At 41.8% G+C, this 20,831-nt stretch overlaps 1 protein-coding gene across 2 annotated transcripts in view; it reads right to left on the bottom strand.

Moving 5' to 3' along the window:
- Window positions 1-20,831, bottom strand: part of SGCD (sarcoglycan delta) — a 394,796-nt gene that overhangs the window by 353,912 nt on the left and 20,053 nt on the right. For both annotated transcript variants that reach the window (XM_047729596.1, XM_047729597.1), the window contains exon 2: window positions 19,780-19,968. In XM_047729596.1, the coding sequence (XP_047585552.1) occupies window positions 19,780-19,968 (189 nt within the window). The remainder of the gene's footprint in view (window positions 1-19,779; window positions 19,969-20,831) is intronic.

The raw sequence follows: 20,831 nt of genomic DNA, 5'->3' as shown, positions 1-20,831 counted from the left end.
GTTAGTCTCCGTTCTGCTCTTTTCCTCAGGAATCTCTATAAGAATTCGGAGAAATTTCTGTAAAATCGGTCTCTATCCACCATAGTAATCATCTTAATTTTCTTCTGCTTTATCACTCTGCTTCCTTATTCATTTCCAGGAAAGCACTTCAATTTTATTCTTCACTTAGCCGATTTACTTTTTCTCAGTATGAATTCTGCAGTGATTCCGAACTGGGTTTTAATTCTGTTCCTGCCCTTTCAGTTCCCTTACAATGTTTCCTATATCATTTCCTTCAATTCTCAGAGCTTTTTGTCTGCCTGACCTGTCTTTATGGATTTCCATTCCTCTGCCGAGGAGAAATCACAATGACCTTTCCCTGTTCCACCACTTCCCACCCCTCAGTTTTCTAAACCTTTCCTCTGGTTTGTAAAGTAGATCATTTTTAGAAGTGTGCTTTTTCTCTACATCTTAAAAATGATGCTTCTGTTCCTTATTCTTCCTTTTTCGTCACGGACTCTGGATTGCCTCTACTGACCCCAAGAGGAAAGAGCGGTGTGACGCGGTGTAGACACACACCATCCCCATGGGCACCGACTGAAATGCCCTTCTCACAGGGCTGCTCAGCTGTGCCCCCAGGGGTTGCGAAGGTGCTCATCTCTCACAACTCTGAACATGCAATTCACGAAGGACGTTGTCCGGCTGACATGCCTATTCGCATCACCTATACCTTCTCCTGCTAAAGGAGCTTTATACCTGGAAACTGCACCTCCCAAGACACTGATGTCTTGGCTCTATCCTATTTCTGGCTGTTGTTATTTTGGGATTATAGCCACTCACTAGTTGGTGTACATATACGTATATCTATTTGTATGTGCACATATGTGTATTTGCACATTTGTATATATGTGCATATATTAAATAAGCATGTGTATGTGCCAATATGGGCACAGATATGGGTCCAAAGGTAAAGCACGTCCTTTCTGGAGAAGGGAGGAATTCTGTCCTTACAATGGCCTGACAGGGAAGTACCTTTAACTGTGCCCTTTTAATGCAGTTTTATAAACCTTAAAAGTTCCCAATGATCCCTCCAAGAGGTTGGTAAGAGACCGATTGCCATTCCTGGCTTCTGATGATGGAGTGATTCCTCATTCTCTGTTTTATCATCTACAGTTTAGTAGATGGTTAAGAGAGACTAAGATGCCATTTTTAATCCAAGAGGCCCTGTTTTACCTCTCCCCATTCCAGATGTTTACAACTTTAAAGATAAAAGCCATCTGAGATGTACCTTGGTTCTGAATGCCTTTGAAACTCTCCATTTTATCAACATGTACCATGGTGCCCAGAGGGGACGAGGAGTGTGTGCCCAAGGTCGCAGGGCTTGTGACAAAACCCACACCATAACTCAAATATCCTGACTTTAATAATGACGAGACTCTACAGGGTTCTGGAGAGAAAATGATAATGATAGCTATTTAAAAAAAGCTACCATGTCTGTGTGTACCTTTGCTTTCCCAGTCCTTAGGGAAAGGAGGAGTGACTCTCATTATTCTTGAAGCACTGTCCTGTCACTAACAATAGCCAGTTCCCATTTCTTATTCTCTGAAATGAGCAAAACCCCCACAAAGGTAGGGAGGCTGATTTCATACACATAGGGGAAAATGACCTTCCTATAGTCTGTGTACAAGATTAAAAAAGGTACTGAGCCTCTGTAGATCCTCTGAAAGTCACGAACTGGATTTCTCTCTCTCTCTCTCTCAATCTGTCTCTCTCTCTCTTTTTTTTTTTTTTTTCCTCAACTGCTTACGGCTAACTGCAGCCTAGAGACGGACCAAAGGTTTTTCAATTCATGCAATTGCCAGACACTTTTCCTTCCCCCTATAAGCCATGCACAGCCCCCAAAGCCAATTTTGCAAAGTGCCACATTCTTTCTAAATATTCCATGGATTTCATTATGCATTTTAAAAAATGTAGCCCTGAAGCTAATAATAAGATAGGCACTGAAAACATGTTCTTTTTGAATTGGTTCTATAATACTGGTTGTTAATGAACCTTAGAGAGATCTAGCAAGGAAGAACACTTTTCACATTCAAAATGCACATACACTGACCATCTTGAAGCAAAAGTCACTCTAAAGTCAAGAGGTTCCTCAGGCTTCTGCTGTTACAATTTCATTAAAATACAATACATTCGGCTTTGTGAGATGCACTTGTGATTGCCTTCCCACTCACTAATCTCCATCCCTTTACTTGGTATGACCCTAATTTTCTTTTTGCTCCCATACCTCCCTGCACAGCCTATACAACTGGGATACTAGCTCCCGGACTTGTGACTCCGGCCCAAGCCAATGATCATAATCACCCCCCAGGGCCACAGTTACTGGTCCAGAGATGAGCACATGCCACCATTCAGGCCAGTAAGACAGGTGGTGAGTTTTGCCTGAGGCTCCTGGGAAAGAAGCCCTCGGGTCTTCAGAAAGAGCTCGAAAAAACAGCACCCACCCCTTCCAGAAAATGAACAAGGAATAGAGAATAAAGGGAAAATTTTACTACCCTCAATTTATATGCAAGACTTATTAGGGGAATGATAAGGAAACTAATAAGAAAGTTTAATTGCCAATCAAGTGAGAAGGCTTGTTTTCAGAGAATAATTCCTTAGGATTAAATACAGTTTTCTAAAGACTTCTGCAAAAGGAATAGCTTCTGCAGCAAGAGAATCCGGCACATTGTATGGTGAAGTTATCATTCTTCTCAGGAAGACAAATCCTGGAAATATCAGGAGATTTAAAAAATAATAGCTATTCTTTTTGACAGTTAGATGATCAATGTAATTTGAACTGTCATTCAAATAGACTAAAAAAGCCTCGGTAACTTTATGAGAGGTAGTGGGCTTTGGAGAACATATCAAAATCATATGTCTAATTTTTCTTTTTGGCTTTCCTCAAAACAAAAGCAACACTATTCTAGCAGTTTTTTTCATTGCATTTTCAAAACATGAAACATGGGTTGTAGAAGTAATCACTGACTTCCATGATAAAAGCCATAAATCAAAGAAAAGAGTAATACTTTGAGAATTATGCAAACTGATTAAGTATTACATGGCAGGGGGGTGCACTTTGAAACATAGTTAACCTGAAATCTGACTTTTAGAGGTCAGCAGAGAAAAGGTTATTGTTTGCATGGAAAAGCTACTTATGCAATTAACTAAAATTAATTATGCTTTCATAAATTGTATAAACACATCACAGATCTGGATTTTTGGCCAATTAAGCTTTAATTTAGTTCAGAAAACTAAACCATATAAGCTTTTATGGGAAACCACTGCTCACCCATTGAAAGGAAAGAGGTAAAATCATAGTTTTAGGAAACATCTGGAGAAATAAACAATTTAGAAAAGCTGTAAAAACAGAAATTATAGTCAATTATCCAAGATGCAAAGCCATATTTTGAGGTTATGCTGTCCTCCATTCTCTCAAGAGTACCCCTTAATTAAATGCAAATAATCAGAAATAGCAATTAATAGATTGCTGTAATTCCCTGATTAGAGAGTAGAGCCCATTTACGATACTTTAAGGCTGCTATGGACTCAGAAAAAACAGACGGAGTGTATATTCACCTATCGTCCCCCAGTGTGTCCATTATTGAATTATTTTTCTGCAATGATGCCATCTCCAAGACTAGCTACGAGGTCAGCAGCCATCACGCCATCATCATGATTTCTAGGGCATTTGGACAATTGATCTTCATTGACAGACACGGGTATTGGCTTTGAACAGACCAGTGACAGCCACAGGGCTTCCAAGAGGGTGGGACTTTCGAGCCGCCTTACATAAGCTTCACATCATACCAATCAGGAATGAGTCACTGAAGGTCAGTTGGCCTCTCATGAATGACACGGTGCAGAGCAGGGACCTGAGTGTCACACGTATTGTCCCTTCTGTCTCCTACCCAGAGCTTGCCTTCCAACAGCGATGACTGAGTGACAACTCCTTCTTGCCACCACACTGACACTGTCTAGGCAGTGTCTTTTCCCATCAGGGCCTTTGCTCTTCCCTCTCCCTCCGCCTGCAACCTCCCTCAGCCTCTTCCCTGGCTGCCTCAATCCCATCCTTCAGGCTTCTACTAAAATACGCCTCTTCAAGGAGACATATGCTCACCTGGGTCTCCAGCACGGCATGATGTTGCATCTCTATTTCGTTCAGGGAACAACTCATGATACACAATTACTTTGTTTACTTAGAAGCTTGCTCCTTTACAGGCTGTCTCATTCATTGGAAAGGTTATAGTTTCCTGTGTTTCAGGCAGTTCTAAGTTGAATCAGCAATAACATGGACATATAAAATACTGCATGACGGTAACTCTTACAGCAATGATGATTTTTCAGCCACACCCAAGTTGCACGTGCTTTTAAGATGCCATTAGTCACTCCTTTAAAAGTGAGCCTATGACTCTCCGCTAAATTTTAGCAACCACATCTTCTCTTTGCAAGGCAATTCTGCAAGTGGTCAAGTTGACATTAATAATGGCAAGCATTTACCGATGTCGACCCAGCTGTACCTTCTGTTTAAATCTTCATCAGAACTCTGCAAAGCGAGTATTAGGAATCCCGTTACCATAAATGAGTAAATCAAGGCTCAGAGAAGTGAAGCTACTTTGCTAGTATCACCTGGCTCATCAGTAGCAGAGCTGAGGTTCGAACCGGAGTTTGACTTCTCTAAACCCATTAAACCACACTGAGTTTGACTTCTCTAAACCCATTAAACCACACTGCCTCTAACACTGCATTTTTCACACAACAGGATCTTTCTTTTTTTTTTTTTAATTTTTTTTTTATTTTTTCAGCATAACAGTATTCATTATTTTTGCACCACACCCAGTGCTCCATGCAATCTGTGCCCTCTACAATACCTACCACCTGGTGCCCCCAACCTCCCACCCCCCACCCCTTCAAAATTCTCAGATCGTTTTTCAGAGTCCATAGTCTCTCAGGGTTCACCTCCCCTTCCAATTTCCCTCAACTCCCTTCTCCTCTCCATCTCCCCTTGTCCTCCATGCTATTTGTTATGCTCCACAAATAAGTGAAACCATATGATAATTGACTCTCTCTGCTTGACTTATTTCACTCAGCATAATCTCTTCCAGTCCCGTCCATGTTGCTACAAAACTTGGGTATTCATCCTTTCTTTTTTTCTTTTTCTTTTTTTTTTTTTTTACAGCTTTATAAACATATATTTTTATCCCCAGGGGTACAGGTCTGCGAATCGCCAGGTTTACACACTTCACAGCACTCACCATAGCACATACCCTCCCCAATATCCATAACCCCACCCCCCTCTCCCAACCCCCTCCCCCCATCAACCCTCAGTTTGTTTTGTGAGATTAAGAGTCACTTATGGTTTGTCTCCCTCCCAATCCCATCTTGTTTCGTTTACTCTTCTCCTATCCCCTTAACCCCCCATGTTGCATCTCCTATCCCTCATATCAGGGAGATCATATGATAGTTGTCTTTCTCCGATTGACTTATTTCGCTAAGCATGATACCCTCTAGTTCCATCCACGTCGTCGCAAATGGCAAGATTTCATTTCTTTTGATGGCTGCATAGTATTCCATTGTGTATATATACTACTTCTTCTTTATCCATTCGTCTGTTGATGGACATCTAGGTTCCTTCCATAGTTTGGCTATTGTAGACATTGCTGCTATAAACATTCGGGTGCACGTGCCCCTTCGGATCACTACGTTTGTATCTTTAGGGTAAATACCCAGCAGTGCAATTGCTGGGTCATAGGGTAGTTCTATTTTCAACATTTTGAGGAACCTCCATGCTGTTTTCCAGAGTGGTTGCACCAGCTTGCATTCCCACCAACAGTGTAGGAGGGTTCCCCTTTCTCCGCATCCTCGCCAGCATCTGTCATTTCCTGACTCGTTAATTTTAGCCATTCTGACTGGTGTGAGGTGATATCTCATGGTGGTTTTGATTTGTATTTCCCTGATGCCGAGTGATCAACAGGATCTTTCTAAAGCATCGCAGGGCACCGTGGCTTCAGAACAACTCTGGACAATGAGTCAAGAAGCTGGACAGTCTGGAGTGAGAGGATTTGTTCCAACATAATTAAGTCTCCTGGTTGTGAGGCCGCCTAACCCCTCTGAGTTCAATAAGTGATTTGTCCAATATGAGAGAAAAGAATCAATAAAGTCCATTAGAAAACAGAGAAGACAATTTCTCAATAAACTGTGTGGGAGGCATACCACCAGTTGAGAATAATAAGTATTCATCATAATGGGCAGACATTAAGAGGGTTCTAGAAATCAGTTCATCTTTGGGCTATTACAGACCACCAGCATTCTTCATGTACCCTGCTGTTGACTCTTTGTGGCATTATTGGAATGGTCCAAGCATGGAGACTAAGGGCTCTGAGGAACAAAGACCATGATCTTTCAGTTAACAGGGTATCACGGGAGAATGTATGGCACAGTTATCAGGAGTTCTGGGTTCACACTGGCTTTGTGTTCCAGGTCTGTCACTTACTGCAACCATGGGAAAGTGACTTGACCTCTCTTTGAAGCCTCAACTTTCTCATCTGGTAAAAGGGGAAATTAAGTTCAGTACCATGCCTGGCACAAATAAGAACAATAATCTCAAAAATGCCATCCTCCTAATGACAATGACATCTTCCACTTGGCAATCTTGCAGTCAATGCACCTGTGAGTGGTCAAATACTGTTTTGTGCCAATGAAGAAAGCAAAGCCCTATTGTAAACAAGCTTCCTTTTTTTAATGCAGAAGTTATTTGTATTAAGTCAGGCGAATCAGTCTGTACTCACCCTCACAGGTGAGGTCCCTAATTCAGCCATGACAAAGCCAAAGGGCCCTTAAATAAAGCAAGTAAAGCAAGAGATTGCCAACATCTCTTTTTCCTTTGCCTTCCTTTGTTCGCTTTCACCTTTGGCATCTGTGCAATCACCTCGTCTTGAAAGTCCCCTCTTTGATTATGCCAAATTCCCCCTTCATAGATTTTTACCGCATCCACTCATCACAATGGTATTCTTACATTTTGATCTGTTTGATCACGTGATTACTACTTGCCTCCCCCACAAGACAGCCAGCTCCTTCAGGAAGGAACGGCATTTGCTTTTGTTCATTGCCATACCTCCAGCGCCTGATACAGTGCTCAGTCAACAGGAAGAGATCATTAAACATGTGTTGAGTACATGACTGTTACTCATTCATTAGGCTATAACCAGAAAGTAACTAGATAAACAACAGATTTGAAGAGCTGATGATTTCAAACAGGAGCTATTCACCTACTTGGGTCCAGGAAACTATTTTTTCAAAGAAAACCACAAAAGTCAGAAGCACAAGGCTCTCCACCAGTGAATAAACAAACACAAATTATCCCCGCTCTCGTGAAACCCTCCTTGCCAAACTACAATGCAGGTTTCAATGGAGAAAAGCTGAAATTCCTTATGTGAACTGTAAAGCATTCATTTCTGAGACAGCAACCGGCTATGTACATCAGAAAGCCAGTTTAACCCACTGAATGACTAAGTGACCCAAATGATCACTTTCCTCTATCTTCAGGTTTTAGGGACACACTTCCCCCCTTTTACCTTGGAATTAAGAGATTTGCCAGAGAGAGAAAACACGCTTACTTAACGTGGCTGATCACAGTCTCACACATTAATGGCCCAAACTCCCTGGCCCAAATTTAATGGCCAGCTAAGGAACAGGAATGTGCTGAGTCTTTTTCCATATATCCCATAAACAATGGCTGCATGACTTGCCTCAATCCGGAAAAGGCAACTGTGGTTGAGTTTTACAGCTCATTGTTCATTCTTATGTATTCTCAAGTTGGGAGGTTGACTACAGCACTTATTAGACATGAGACCTTACACAGATCTGAGCCTCAACAGCCCCTTCAGTCAAAAAGGGTAAAATTAAATGATCCCTGCCATGTCTCTCCCATTTGTAAAGAATCACATAACACAATAGGTGCGAACAGGCTTTCAAAGGTGTGAAGAACTTTTATAAGAGTAAGGATGCTACGGGGATAGAATGGAGATGGTTTCTTTTATTGGGTCCTTTGGAGTATAGCAGGTACCTAAAAATGCCTGTCAAAATAAAATGATGATTATGCCAGCATGGTAGAGATAGCAATTCCATGGATCTTTCCACTGTTAGTTTTTTGAGAAGGCAATCACACACCAGAGGCCTTCACAATGTCTGGTCATAGCAAGTACTTGCTAAATGACTATATAATGACTCACATATTTTACATTAAAAAGGGCTTACACTGCTCCCACATTCTACTCAATAACTCCTTCTTTAGTTACACAAAGTAGCACCTGGGGGCTCAGTAGTTTAAGCATTTGACCCTGACTTTGGTTCAGGACCTGGGATCAAGCCCATGGTCCTGGGATCAAGCCCCACATTGGGCTCTCCCTCTGCCTCCTCCCCACCTCTCATGCATGCTTTCTCTATATATAAAATAAATAAATAAAATAAATCTTTTAAGAAATGTAATACGGAGGGCACCTGGGTGGCTCAGTGGGTAGGGCCTCTGCCTTCAGCTCAGGTGATGATCTCAGGGTCCTGGGATCGAGCCCCAAATCGGGCTCTCTGCTCAGTGGAGAGCCTGCTTCCCCCTCTCTCTCTGCCTGCCTCCCTGCCTACTTGTGATCTCCCCCTCTGTCTCTCTCTCTCCCTGTTAAATAAATAAATAAAATCTTTTAAAAAATGCAATATGAAATGCCTGGGTGTCTCAGTCACTTAAGCATCTGCCTTCAGCTCATGTCATGTTCCTGGGGTCCCGGGATTCAGTCCTGTATCAGGCTCCCTGCTCAGCAAAGAGTCACTCTATCCTGCTGCTCCCTATTCTTGTGCTCTCAGTCTGTCTCTTTCTCAAATAAACAATAAATTTTTAAAAATAAATAAAATTTAAAAAATTTAAAAAGCAATAAATGTAGTTAGTCTGACTCCTTAAAATACTTGTGAGGATAAAATTGCTTGAGTGGTCAATGGCTGATCCAGTACTGAAGTAGTTTTTGGTCTGTTTGTTTTTTGAGAGAGAGAGGGAGAAAGCAAGTGGGGGTGGTGGTCAGAAGGGGAGAGAGAGAATCTCAAGCAGACGCCACGCTCAACCTGGAGCCTAACACGGGGTTCCATCTCACGAGCCCGAAATCATGACCTGAGCCAAAATCAAGTCATCTATTTAGCAGACTGAGCCACCCAGCCTCCCCCACTGAAGCGGTTTCAAAGGGCTCATTCCTCTTTACTCTTACTACACACTAACCACCATGGCCATTGGACATGATACAACTAAATATATTACTAGCTAATGACGTATATATTTTTTTGACAGTAAATATCTCTAAAGAAAGCTGAAAGCCCAAACTTTAAAGTTAGATACACCAGGATCTGTGTACACTGACCCTGCCACTTAGCAGCTGAGGGAGTCAGGCAGGTTAAGCAGGCAGTCTGTGCTTTGTCTCCCCCAGCACCTCCTCAAAGGGTCCTGGTGAGAAAGGAAAGAGCTAACACAGCAGGCACTTCCCTCTGTGCTCCATACAGGGTGCAGGGTTCGAATGGCTCTTAGCAGGTGGTGTTGATAGAGCTGCGGCAGACTACTTCCCAAAGAGGGTCCCAAGGCCATCTCTGGTCTGGTTTCCTGTGACTGTCATAGCAAATTATCATAAAACTGATGGCTTAAAAAAATTATTCTCTCACAGTTCTGGAAGCTCAAAGTCTGAAATCAGGCTGTCAGGAGGGATGCCCTTCCTTCCAGATGCTCCAGAGGAGAGTCCTTTCATTGACTTTTTCATCTTCCAGAATCTACCAGACATCCCCTGTGCTGGCAGCAGCCATCTCTCTGCCTCTGCAGCCGCACTGCCTGCTGTCTTCTCTCCATCAACTCTTACTCCGCCTGACTCTTATTCCAACACTGATCACTGGATTTAGGGCCTGACTAGGTAATCCAGGATGATCTCCTCATAATGAGATCCTTATTTTAGATAAGGCCAAATATGGTGACATTCACTGGTTCCAGGGATTAAGCCAAGGACATATGTGTTGGGGAGCCACCATTCAACCCATTATAATCTCCCATCCTACATGCTTTTCTAGAACCTTCAAGTCCCTCATGTAGAGGTAGAGTCCATATGCCCATTCCTTGATCTAGGAGGATTTTGTGTCTGCCTTCACCAGACTAAATAAGACGTGATGTTGCCAGACTCCTGAGTCTAGGTTGGAGCAGGATTATACACTCCCACCATGTGTAAGGGAAACACACATTCCAGAACCCAGCTGCCATGTGGAAAAGAGGCCCAATTAGCTGACATGGTGGGCCACATGTAGACTGCCTGGCTTGCTGAGGTCCCATTTCCAAGATGTGCCCATATATGTAAGTAAACGTGCCTCTAGATGATTCCAGCCTTACCTGTTGAGCCAATCCTAGTCCGAGTCTTCCCAACTCAGAGCTCAACATCAGGGAGCAGAGAGAACCCATTCCCACTGAGTCTCACCCAAACTAGAGATTCCTGAACAAAATTAATTATTGCTGTTACATCAAGCCTTTAGGTTTTGGAGTACTTTGTTGGGTAATAATAGATAATGAGACCAATTACTCACTAAATAATTGAACAGATTAAGATTTTAACATTTTTAAATGGCACATGAGATAAATTTCCTGGCACATAGCATCTTGGATTTTTATCTAAATACAGTGTGAACACACACACACACACACACACACACACACACACACACACACTTCTAGAGGAAAAAAATGATTCAATCTCTCTCATTCTGAGTCAAGCAGTATGGGAGGATCCAGTAATTAGAGGAACTATTTAAACTCTGGAGGGACGACCTTGTATTTCATCCGGTCCAAACTGCCTTTTTTTTTTTTTTTTTACAGATTGAGAAGATAAGGCTTAGACATGGTCCCTGACCCTCCCCACTTAATAGAGCTGTGTGCCCAAAAAAGGACCACCTTGCTCCTTACAAGCAAGATGAAAAACCTGTCACTATCTCACTACCTTCCCGGTGAGGAGTATTGAAAGGAAGAGAGGGGACAGAGAATGGGTGTATGGAAAAGGAACAAGCCATTATAACCAGTTATTTGGGGCCACCTGTTCATGAGATTATGAGAAACTTTCTTCTCATCCTCCTGATAAATGGAGTTGTGATTGCTTTTTGTTTTTCTACCTTAATCCCATGGCCCCAGGTCCTAAAAATTGTCTAGGACATAGAAAGAAAACAAAAAAAATGACTGTATGGAGAGAAGTGAAAAACTTTTTTGTTCAAATGTCCGAGTGTACATGCTAAGACCCATCCAAAAGGTAGGTTAGCAGGTTCTGGTCATGTTTATAACAGAGAACTCCCTGCTGTGATGGAGATGTTTTCTATGTGGTCTCCTGAGGAGAGGAGCTGTTGACTATCTGTGAGGTAGCTCGTGTGAATGAGGAACTGAATTTTTAATATTATTTCACTTTAATTTCGTATTAGTGCACTTCTAGATAATGTATTTACAAAGCCACTCCAAGCTTAGAAACCCTAACTAATGATGCTCAGGCAACTCAAATGACCTGCAACCTCCTCATACTTACTGTGGCTTTTTTTTCCCCCCCTACAGTCGGAACAACCCCTGCCTGCTGTGGAAGGATGGATCTGCAAGCTCTGTGTGGTAACATGTCCCCTTGGGATTCAGAACTCCTCTCCTACAATTGCTTCATGACTCAGTGCGAGCGAACAGAGCTCCAAGATCTGGTCAGAACTTCTGATTTTGAGAGTCACTCAGAGTTCTGAGTAACAGAACTGAAGAACAGCCCTATGACCTATAAGATCTCAAATTCCACGTGTGAGCAGCTATGTGTGATGTATGAAGAGAAAAATATTTCCAGGGAGCCTGCTGACATTCCTTATTGTTCTCAATTCTACAATCATTAGAAAGGAATTTTGAGTATATGAAAACAGTAACAAGTGGCAAAAATCATGGATATTATCCATATAATAGGCTAACACTGCTCTAGTCATTTGTTAATAATTAGAGCTCAAGTTTCTCAGTCTGACGTCTCAAGAGTGTCTATGATTTGCGTTCGATTTGACTTTCTCCGTGTCAGCTCCCACGCTTCTCCTTCCCCACCCCATCTTTTCTCTGCAGGAGCCTAAGTTCCCAATATCAGAACCCTAGTACCTGGGGCTTCCCAACCAAGCTGAACACACTACAACCAGGCTACAATCATGGTGCTTTCCCTACTATAAACATGACTCAAAAAGGCCTTCCCCATCCTTTAAGACTCAAGAAATCTTCTAGTGCCTTTTAGCTTTAGCGGACTCCTTCTTTGATGCTCCCTTAAAATATTTGTCATTTTGGGAATAGACTAATATCACACACATACTTTTTTTTTTCTTTTTACTTTCTAGTAAATTCTGATCTATTAAAATAAAGGATTTTCCTATTATAATCTCCACTGTCCAAACAAGCATGGTGTCTTGCACAAATAGTGTGCTTAAGAAATACGGACTGAGGGGCGCCTGGGTGGCTCAGTGGGTTAAGCCGCGCCTTCGGCTCAGGTCATGATCCCAGGTCCTGGGTTCGAGCCCCACATTGGGCTTTCTGCTCAGCGGGGAGCCTGCTTCCTCCTCTCTCTCTGCCTGCCTCTCTGCCTACTTGTGATTTCTCTCTGTCAAATAAATAAATAAAATCTTTGGAAAAAAAAAAAGAAAAGAAATACGGACTGAATTGAAGCAAATATGGCCGATAAATTGTATCCATTTGTAACAAGCTTGGTTCACATCATTTTGCAGCAGTTACAATGATTAAAATCATCCTTGAAGATTCTCATTCTTATAATGGTACAAAACCCAGTAGTCTTCTAAGCAAAATAGGACCTTGCAGAGCCACATCCCAGAGCTGATCATGGTACAGAATTAACTTTTGTCTTTTGTTTTTTTCTGCATTACAACTTTCATGCCTCCTTTAAAAAAAAAAAATAACATCTTGACAGTTTTTGAGGTTGAAGAATTTGAGCTAATGGATAGAAAGTGACAAGAGTCAAAGCACTGAGGGTCACAAGCGTGATGTTCTCAGTCTAGGAGCTGAAGTGAATGCTTCTCACACACACAATGTATTAACAGTGTTAAATGAAAAGTCTGACTAAAGCCAATAATATCATTTCCTTTCATTTGCTGAGCAAATCTGTATATTAACTAGGATGACACCTCCTATTTCAATTCTGTTTGACACTCCATTATTGCCCTTCTCTTCTCATGTAATTAAAATGTAGCAGGTAGTTGATACACAGAAGGGAGTGTCTGTATTAAAAATACCTTTTCATAATCAAATTCCAGTAGTCATCTCATTTATGATCTGTCTACCTTAATAAATGAACTAATAGTTCATTTTAAGGGCTATATAAAGCTCTATTAACCCATCTTTACACATTTTAATTTAAAGTGACGGGCTATTCATGATTTTTCTTTCCCATTCATTTATTCAATAAACATTCTAAATACTACGTGCTCGGCAAAGTGTTTAAACTTGTGGATTCAAATATGAAATAGTTTAAGGTTCCTGTCTCTGGAGCTTACAGCCTAGCAGGGGAGAGGGCCAGGAAAATAAATACAGTATTGAATGTCCTCCCCGCCCCACCCTGCCCCTGCCTGACAGCAGGTACAGCAGAACAGAGAAGAGGGAGTCCATCAGGTTAATCTGGAAAGGCTTCAAGAATAAATGAGAAGAAAGGGAAAAAGCTTTAAAAAGATAGTGTTTATAGAAGATCAAATGTAGATACGATTTTCAAGTGTATTTCTGACCTAATGGGAGGGAAGACCTGGCCGGGCTGCTCAAAGAGCGGGACCCTGAGGACCGTGGCTTTGTCCTGCAGCCCACAGCTGATGGGGCGTCTTCCTCAGCCTCAAGGCATGCAAACAGGTTACAACGTGATGTGCAACACCCAGGCCAATGCAGTTCCTTCTCTGGGACGTCACTTGGGGAACAAGAGATGGGGGCAGGTAGAGGGGGAGCTAGAGAGGAAGATCATTATAAACGGAAGGTCAAGGGCAGATAAATACATGTTTAAGTGGCGAAGAAGCAGAAAACCTGAATTAACACAGGGGGTTAGTTGAAGGAACAACACAAGCAGAAGGAACCTGGCCTGCAAACAGAAGCGAACGTCGCAGGGCATGATGCCACGCGGTCCGGGGCAACCAGAGGGTGGACATCCCCACAGCAGCCTCGGTTCCTGCCAGTGCCCTCAGTCCCTCCGCTGTGACAGGCTCCCACATGCCAGTGAGACTCCTCTCTCCTTCCCAGGGCACGTGTATCCTCACTCCTCTCCCCTTGAGTCAGTTTGACTGGGTCAAAGCAACTTGAGCCTTCTCCAAACAGATGAATGTCAGTGTTCTGAGTTATGGAACACACTGTCCGTTCTCTCTGGCTTTTACTGTTTTACAATGTGTCCAATTTACAAGTATTAGAATGCCTTCCTCTGACCCTCCGTGGATCTTTATCTTACTTTAGGGTAAATAAATCATGTTTTAGACATTGCACTGAACAAATTCAATTTGTCTTCATGAAAAATAGCACTTGGAAAATGGGCAGCATAGTGGACTGATTAAAAGCATGGGCTCTAGAGCCAGACTCCCTGTGACCCAATCCCAGCTTCATCACTCACTGACGGCATGACCTTGGGCAAGTTACCACACTTCTTAGAGCTTCCACTTCCCTACCTGTAAAATAAGGGCAATGGTGGTGCCTATCTCACAGGGTTTTTATGAGGACTATAGGGGAAAATCATTAAGGTTTTTAGTAAACAAATAGAAGTTCATTTCTTGTGTAACCACAGAGAACTGGTTTGACTTTTATAATTTTAATGAATGGAAAGAGGAACCGAAGTTATCTATTAAGTGAGGTATATAGAACACTATAATTTATGGAAGATTTATCATGTGACCTGCATTGACTAGGTACTGAGCATTCAGTATCTCATGAATGTGATCTTCACAAAGGCAATTTTTAATTGACAAGCACATATTGGGAGCCTACTGTATACTGGCACTGGGTTAGGGACACAAAGATAAATAGAGCATGAGCCCTGCTCCTGAGAAGTTCCTGGCATGGTTATGGCAACACAGCTGGGTCAGGCAACCTCTCTACCCAATTTGAGCTCATCATCTGCAAAATGAGGGTGTCTGATGAGGGGAACTCCCAAGCTTCTCTCTTGTCTAACAGTGAATGACTTCACATTCCACTGTGCTAAGAGATCACAACATCTATTGATAATTCCCAAGCCTTTTAAATCTTATCACTCAATAACCACTTTTGCTAAATTATATTGCAGATGATCAAAACGGAGTATCTGGGGAGAACTTTGAGGCCACATTATTTGGACTGGGTTGCTAGAATGTGTTGGCAGCAGCAGTTGCCTTCTATGGAGTGAGATCACACATGGTCAAGGCTAAGCCCCAAATATAAAATCATAGTGTGCCAACAGGAAGCTACCTTATAGTCTTAAGGACACCTAGTTTAATGTGTTCATTTCTATCCTGAGTCTCAGAGAAAAAAGGTGATGTAGTTCATGGCCAGGTAGGCATCCATTTCCCTGACATTCATGCTCAGATATTTTTCTTTCTTTTTTTTTTTTTTTTAAGTAAGCTCTACACTGAACATGGGGCTTGAACTCACAACCTTGAGATCAAGAGTCGCACACTCCACTGATGAAGCCAGCCAGCACCCCCCGCCTTCCCATGCTAGGACATTTGTGCAGCCCCACAATATATCACAATGGCTAAGAGACCAGGTTCCCAGAGGCAGACTGCTTGGATTCAAACCTTTACTCTGCCACCCGAAAGCTATGTGATCACAAATCAAGTTATTGAGCTTCTCCCCATCCTTGTCCAGTTGATACCATAATATTACCTACTTGCATAAGGATTCAGTAATGATATAAATGGTAGCAGCCTAGTGCCTGGCACAAAACAAGCTTTCGAAAAGTCACGATGGGGATGATGACAGCAAACGCTAACATAACTTACCTATTACTAGGTGCCGAGCTCCATTCTAAATAGTTTATGCTCATCCCCTGGTGTACTCTTCACAGCAACACTATGATCGACAGGTCCTGCTACTACTCCCAGGGAACCACAGCACAGAGGGGCTGAGGGACTTGACAAAATAAGCAGCAGAAGCCATATCTATGTCTAAAGCATCCATCTCCAGATTCCGGTTAAGGGTCACCACCACACTACGGTTGGTGTTGGGTCTCTCATGACTTCCGGTCGCCAACATCAAGTCTTCCTGTGGGTCAGAGGCTGCCATAAATGCTCAACACACATGAACTCACTGAATCTCCAGGTCACCCCATGACATAAAAATTATTATGAAGTTTATGTTCAATGTTTACACAAACACAGCAAAGGTATAAGACAGAAGGCTGAGACCATGGAGGGAGAGGGTCAGCAAGTACAGTGCAAAGAGAAATGACATGAGGACTGAATATTCATAACTATCAGGAAACTACTCTACGCAGAAAATGTCAATGGCTATTTCAGACAGAAAGGACATGTGTGATCAGATGAGAGATGGTGGGCCACAAAGACAGTGAGACTTGTGGCAGCTGTACAGCTTTATAGAAGAGCTGGATGATTACAGCAATTAGGGGGAGGAGTACAGTGTGGTGGAAAGGGTTGGGTTTTGAAACAAACACTACCTCTTTTATTTACTTTTGAAGTCAAACACTACCTATTTTATTTATCTTGTTTATTTATTTTTTATTTACCTCTTTTATCTTTTACCTGTGTGTCCTTCAGCACATCACTTAACTTCTCTGAACATTGTTTTTTATTCAAATGGAGACAATACCTAATTTATAAGTGAAAATTCAATGAGAAATATTTTAAGGGTCAAGAACTGTAATAGAATAAACTAACAGACAAAACTCAGTAAATAGTAGTCCCCTCGTACAGCACAGTGTGTGATTAACCAGGATAGTTTGAATTACGAGGGTTCACAGTACAGGGAAACCACACACTCCTCCACGTATGGGAAAATTGGGAACCGAAGTGTCATCTTGCTCTCCTGCCTTATAACACACACCAGAATATTCTGTGAGGAGCACAGGAGAGCAAAATCATTTGTCTTCTCATTTACCTCTGGGACCAAGAAAACTGGATTGGGATATTTTTCCAGATTGCTCTAATGGAAGGGCTCTTCCAGCATATATCCTTGGGGATGGCACAGAACACAAGCCTGACCACAACGTAAAATTCTGGATATCCGATCTTGGATAAGTTGCCAAGTCCTCCTCCCAAGTACTTTCATTATGACATCATTCTCTTGGTTCATCATTACTCAGAGGGCTTGATTATACTGTGAACTTTCCCAAATTGCAAATTATTAAATATTCCAGAGGTTAAAAAAAATCACTCTTTTCTGTTGACAATATTTTAAAATTCCTGCATAAAATGCTTAACTGTTATCCCATTGATTTCCTTGCTGTTTTACCCAACATACTCCAATATAAAATTGGTTAATACTTCATTCTTTCTCAAGATCTTCACTGTCAGTAAATTACTATTTGTGGAATAGAATTATAATTCTAAAAGAATATGTTTTATACTGTGATTGATGGAAAAATATGCTTTTAACTTGCAGGGAAAGATCAATTTTCTGACACTTCAGCTCTATGTGCTCAAATGCATTACGATTATAAAGCACCAATTATGGCTAATAATGGCATTATTCTCACCTCAGTAAGTACTTGGTTTGGTACTGCTTTAAGAACTCCCAACTTTGGCAATCAATTCAGTTAACTACAGGAAATAGCCTATTTCAAATAGATTATTACCTTACTGTCATATTGCTCCCCAAGCTCACATACAATCAGAGTGAATTGTCACTCAGTATACATTTACATATACCTCTCACTATTAAGCTTGCCAGATAAAACACCCTCTAGAAGCCATAGTTGTACGGTACACAGTTTTCAAGATTTGAGCTCATATTCCCCACCACGCTCACCCCCAAACCTTTCAGGTTCTAGAAGTTAACTTCACATCAGACTAGGTTAAAAAAAAAAAAAAAAGTCATAGAACTAGCCCAAATAACACAGAGAAAAGCTATAGGGGGGACATTAGTTCCAGCTAAGTTCCAATGGGAAAGTAATAAATTTTACCTTGCTTTTTGGACTCTACCACTCAACTCTCTCACCAGCCAGAATCTGGGAATGCTCCAGAATTTCTTCCAATCCTTCATCTCCTACAACCTAGTTGAGTTACACCAACACCATCTTTTAAATGTCTTTTACGTTTTTATTCTCCATTCTACTGCCCTAGCTTCAATTTTCTCTTAATTAATACTGTAGAACAAAAGCTTTCCACTTAAAAGTTCTTGACACATAAAATAAGAACATCACAGGTGCTTGGGTGGCTCAACTGGTTAAGCAGTCAGCTCTTGATTTCGGCTATAGGTCATGGTCTAGGGAGTCCTGGGATCAAGTCCAGTATAGGGCTCTGTGTTCAGCAGGGAGTCTCTCTGAGGCCTCTCTCTCTCCTGCTCCCTCGGCCTCTCCCCCCACTCGTGCACACTCCCTCTAAAATGAATAAATCTTTAAAAAATAATAAATAAATAAAAATATCCCACAACATGCACATCAACAGAGGGCAATTATGGTCCCTTGGATTTAGTACCAGATGGACTCCAGACACGTCTTAAAGCCATAAGGTCTTCTCAAACTTTGTCTGCGAAACACAGGTAAAAATTATTCTCCAGGGTGAGGAGAAAATAAGAAATAGATAAATGGGGCTACAGGAGGATCAAAGGTTTTACCAGGCAGCTAAGGAACATCAGGAAGATGGAGGAAAGAGCCAAAGCAGAAGACATCACCTCCACGAAGGCAGGGAAGTACAACCACGCAGATTGGCTTAAGGATAAAGAAGAACTTTACAATCCAGAAAAGGCAAAAATCCACTATCCTATTGGGGATTTTCACATGAAAAACCTGCTTGTTAATTGCATTATGGTCAGATTTCTTTATCAAATGGGATATTTTTATTAGCAACTTAATTGTTTCCTTCTGACATCACAAAAAATGAAAGCCATCTCAGGGCAGCAGGTTACTACCCACTATGTGTTTACTCAAAGTGAAAGTGCTTACACTGCCAGAATCTCCAGACAACCCAGGGATGGGGGGTGGGAACCTCAGAATAACTCCAGAAATCATATTTCCAGAATTTTCTGGAATTTTCTGGAGCTACCCCTCCCCCATTTCCATCCTACTCAGGAAGTGGCAAAGAAAACTGGCCTTTTAAAACCCAAGGAGAATCTTAATTAACTACAGCAGTGAGCCACCAGGTATGCACAGGGAGTTACGACTCTTAGATAACCCACAAAGCCTTATTCTGCTCAGATATTGCTACCCTCTACCTCAAAAACCCTTTTATACTCCCTCCCAAAATTTGGGAAAACTTAGTACTTTGAATTTGGCCCATATTTCTTCCTGCATGATTTACTCAAAAGGCTTGGAAACTACAGGATACAGAATCACAGTTATCAAAATGGAGGGAAAGCATCCAAGAGACTGTAAAGGAGGGAAATGCCTCTAACTTGGATTCCCAATCACTGAGGGAAAGAGATTAGAAAGAGGCAGACCCCCACATGTAATCTGAACAGAAATATTTTTTAACCAAATGCCAGGCTTGCAAGATATTTGAATCCTACTACCACCACTTTTCCACATTCCTTCTTGCTCCACACTTTCCCTTCCCCTGAGAAGGGCTAAAGAAACGTGTGTTTTTACTTACAATTGTGAAGTTCATGACTTTGAGAATCCAGATGGTCATGGCCAAGTTCACCAGTATTAAAATCATCAGGAGCAGGACGAAGAAATACAGGCATCTTTTCCGCCAGCCATAAATGCCCACCTTGTATACCTGTGGCCCCTCAGAGCTGGGCATGGTGCTCCGGTGGTGTGTGTACTGTTCCTGAGGCATCTGAAATAAATGAGGCGAGAGAGAGGCACTCACATTAAACTGCTGAGATGGGAAGTAAAAAAAAAAAAAAGAAAAGAAAAAAATCAGCTGATGAAGAGATATGGCGGGCTGCTGTTTGTATGTTTCCACCCTCCTGACAACTCCAAAATCCATTTCCTCTGGACAGAAGTGGCTCCTGTGGACGCTGTATGAGTCTTTCACTTTACGCAGCCACCTCTCATGATGTGTACTGAGACATCCACGGGCACACACACCATGGGAGGAAAAGAACCCCTAGGAAGCCATTTTCCAAACAACTCCTAGAATTCCAACCTCTTTGTGAGGGAGACACTCCACCACCTACCCAAATCCTGAGGGAAAAATTGGGAATTTGTCTGAGAAAATAAATGAGCCCCAGGAGTTCATCGTGCTAGTATGATGAGTACTCTTCAGGCATTTATTTGGGGGGTAAAATGATCTTAAATGCAATCATTCTGTACTGTCAGAAAGGCAGGGGAAAACATAACAATTTTCATCTTCCCCCTACTCTAGAATTCAAAGGGATGTTGATGGGCACAGAGTAAGCCTCACTGGACTCAGAGGTCTTCAAGTGATAGCCTATGCTTAAATGCCTCCCTTGACAGAAACCTCAGTACATGCTGACTTTGATGTGAGGGGTTACACAATTCCAGTTGTGGTCAATCAATTCACTTACTTATTATTTTCAATCAACTCATTTAATTAATAAACATATAGGAGCCTCAAAGTCAAGGAAGATGTGGATATGCCTTCCAGGAGCTTGCAGGCTAATGGGAGGAATGAACTCGTTAAGCAATGATTATAGTACAGGGAGATAAGTTAGAAAAATATTTGTCAGTATTAAG

The sequence above is a fragment of the Lutra lutra genome, chromosome 5 (assembly GCF_902655055.1).
Source record: "Lutra lutra chromosome 5, mLutLut1.2, whole genome shotgun sequence".
Taxonomy (NCBI): domain Eukaryota; kingdom Metazoa; phylum Chordata; class Mammalia; order Carnivora; family Mustelidae; genus Lutra; species Lutra lutra.
Note: the sequence above shows the minus strand (reverse complement) of the source record. Positions and strands in the feature narration are given on the sequence as shown.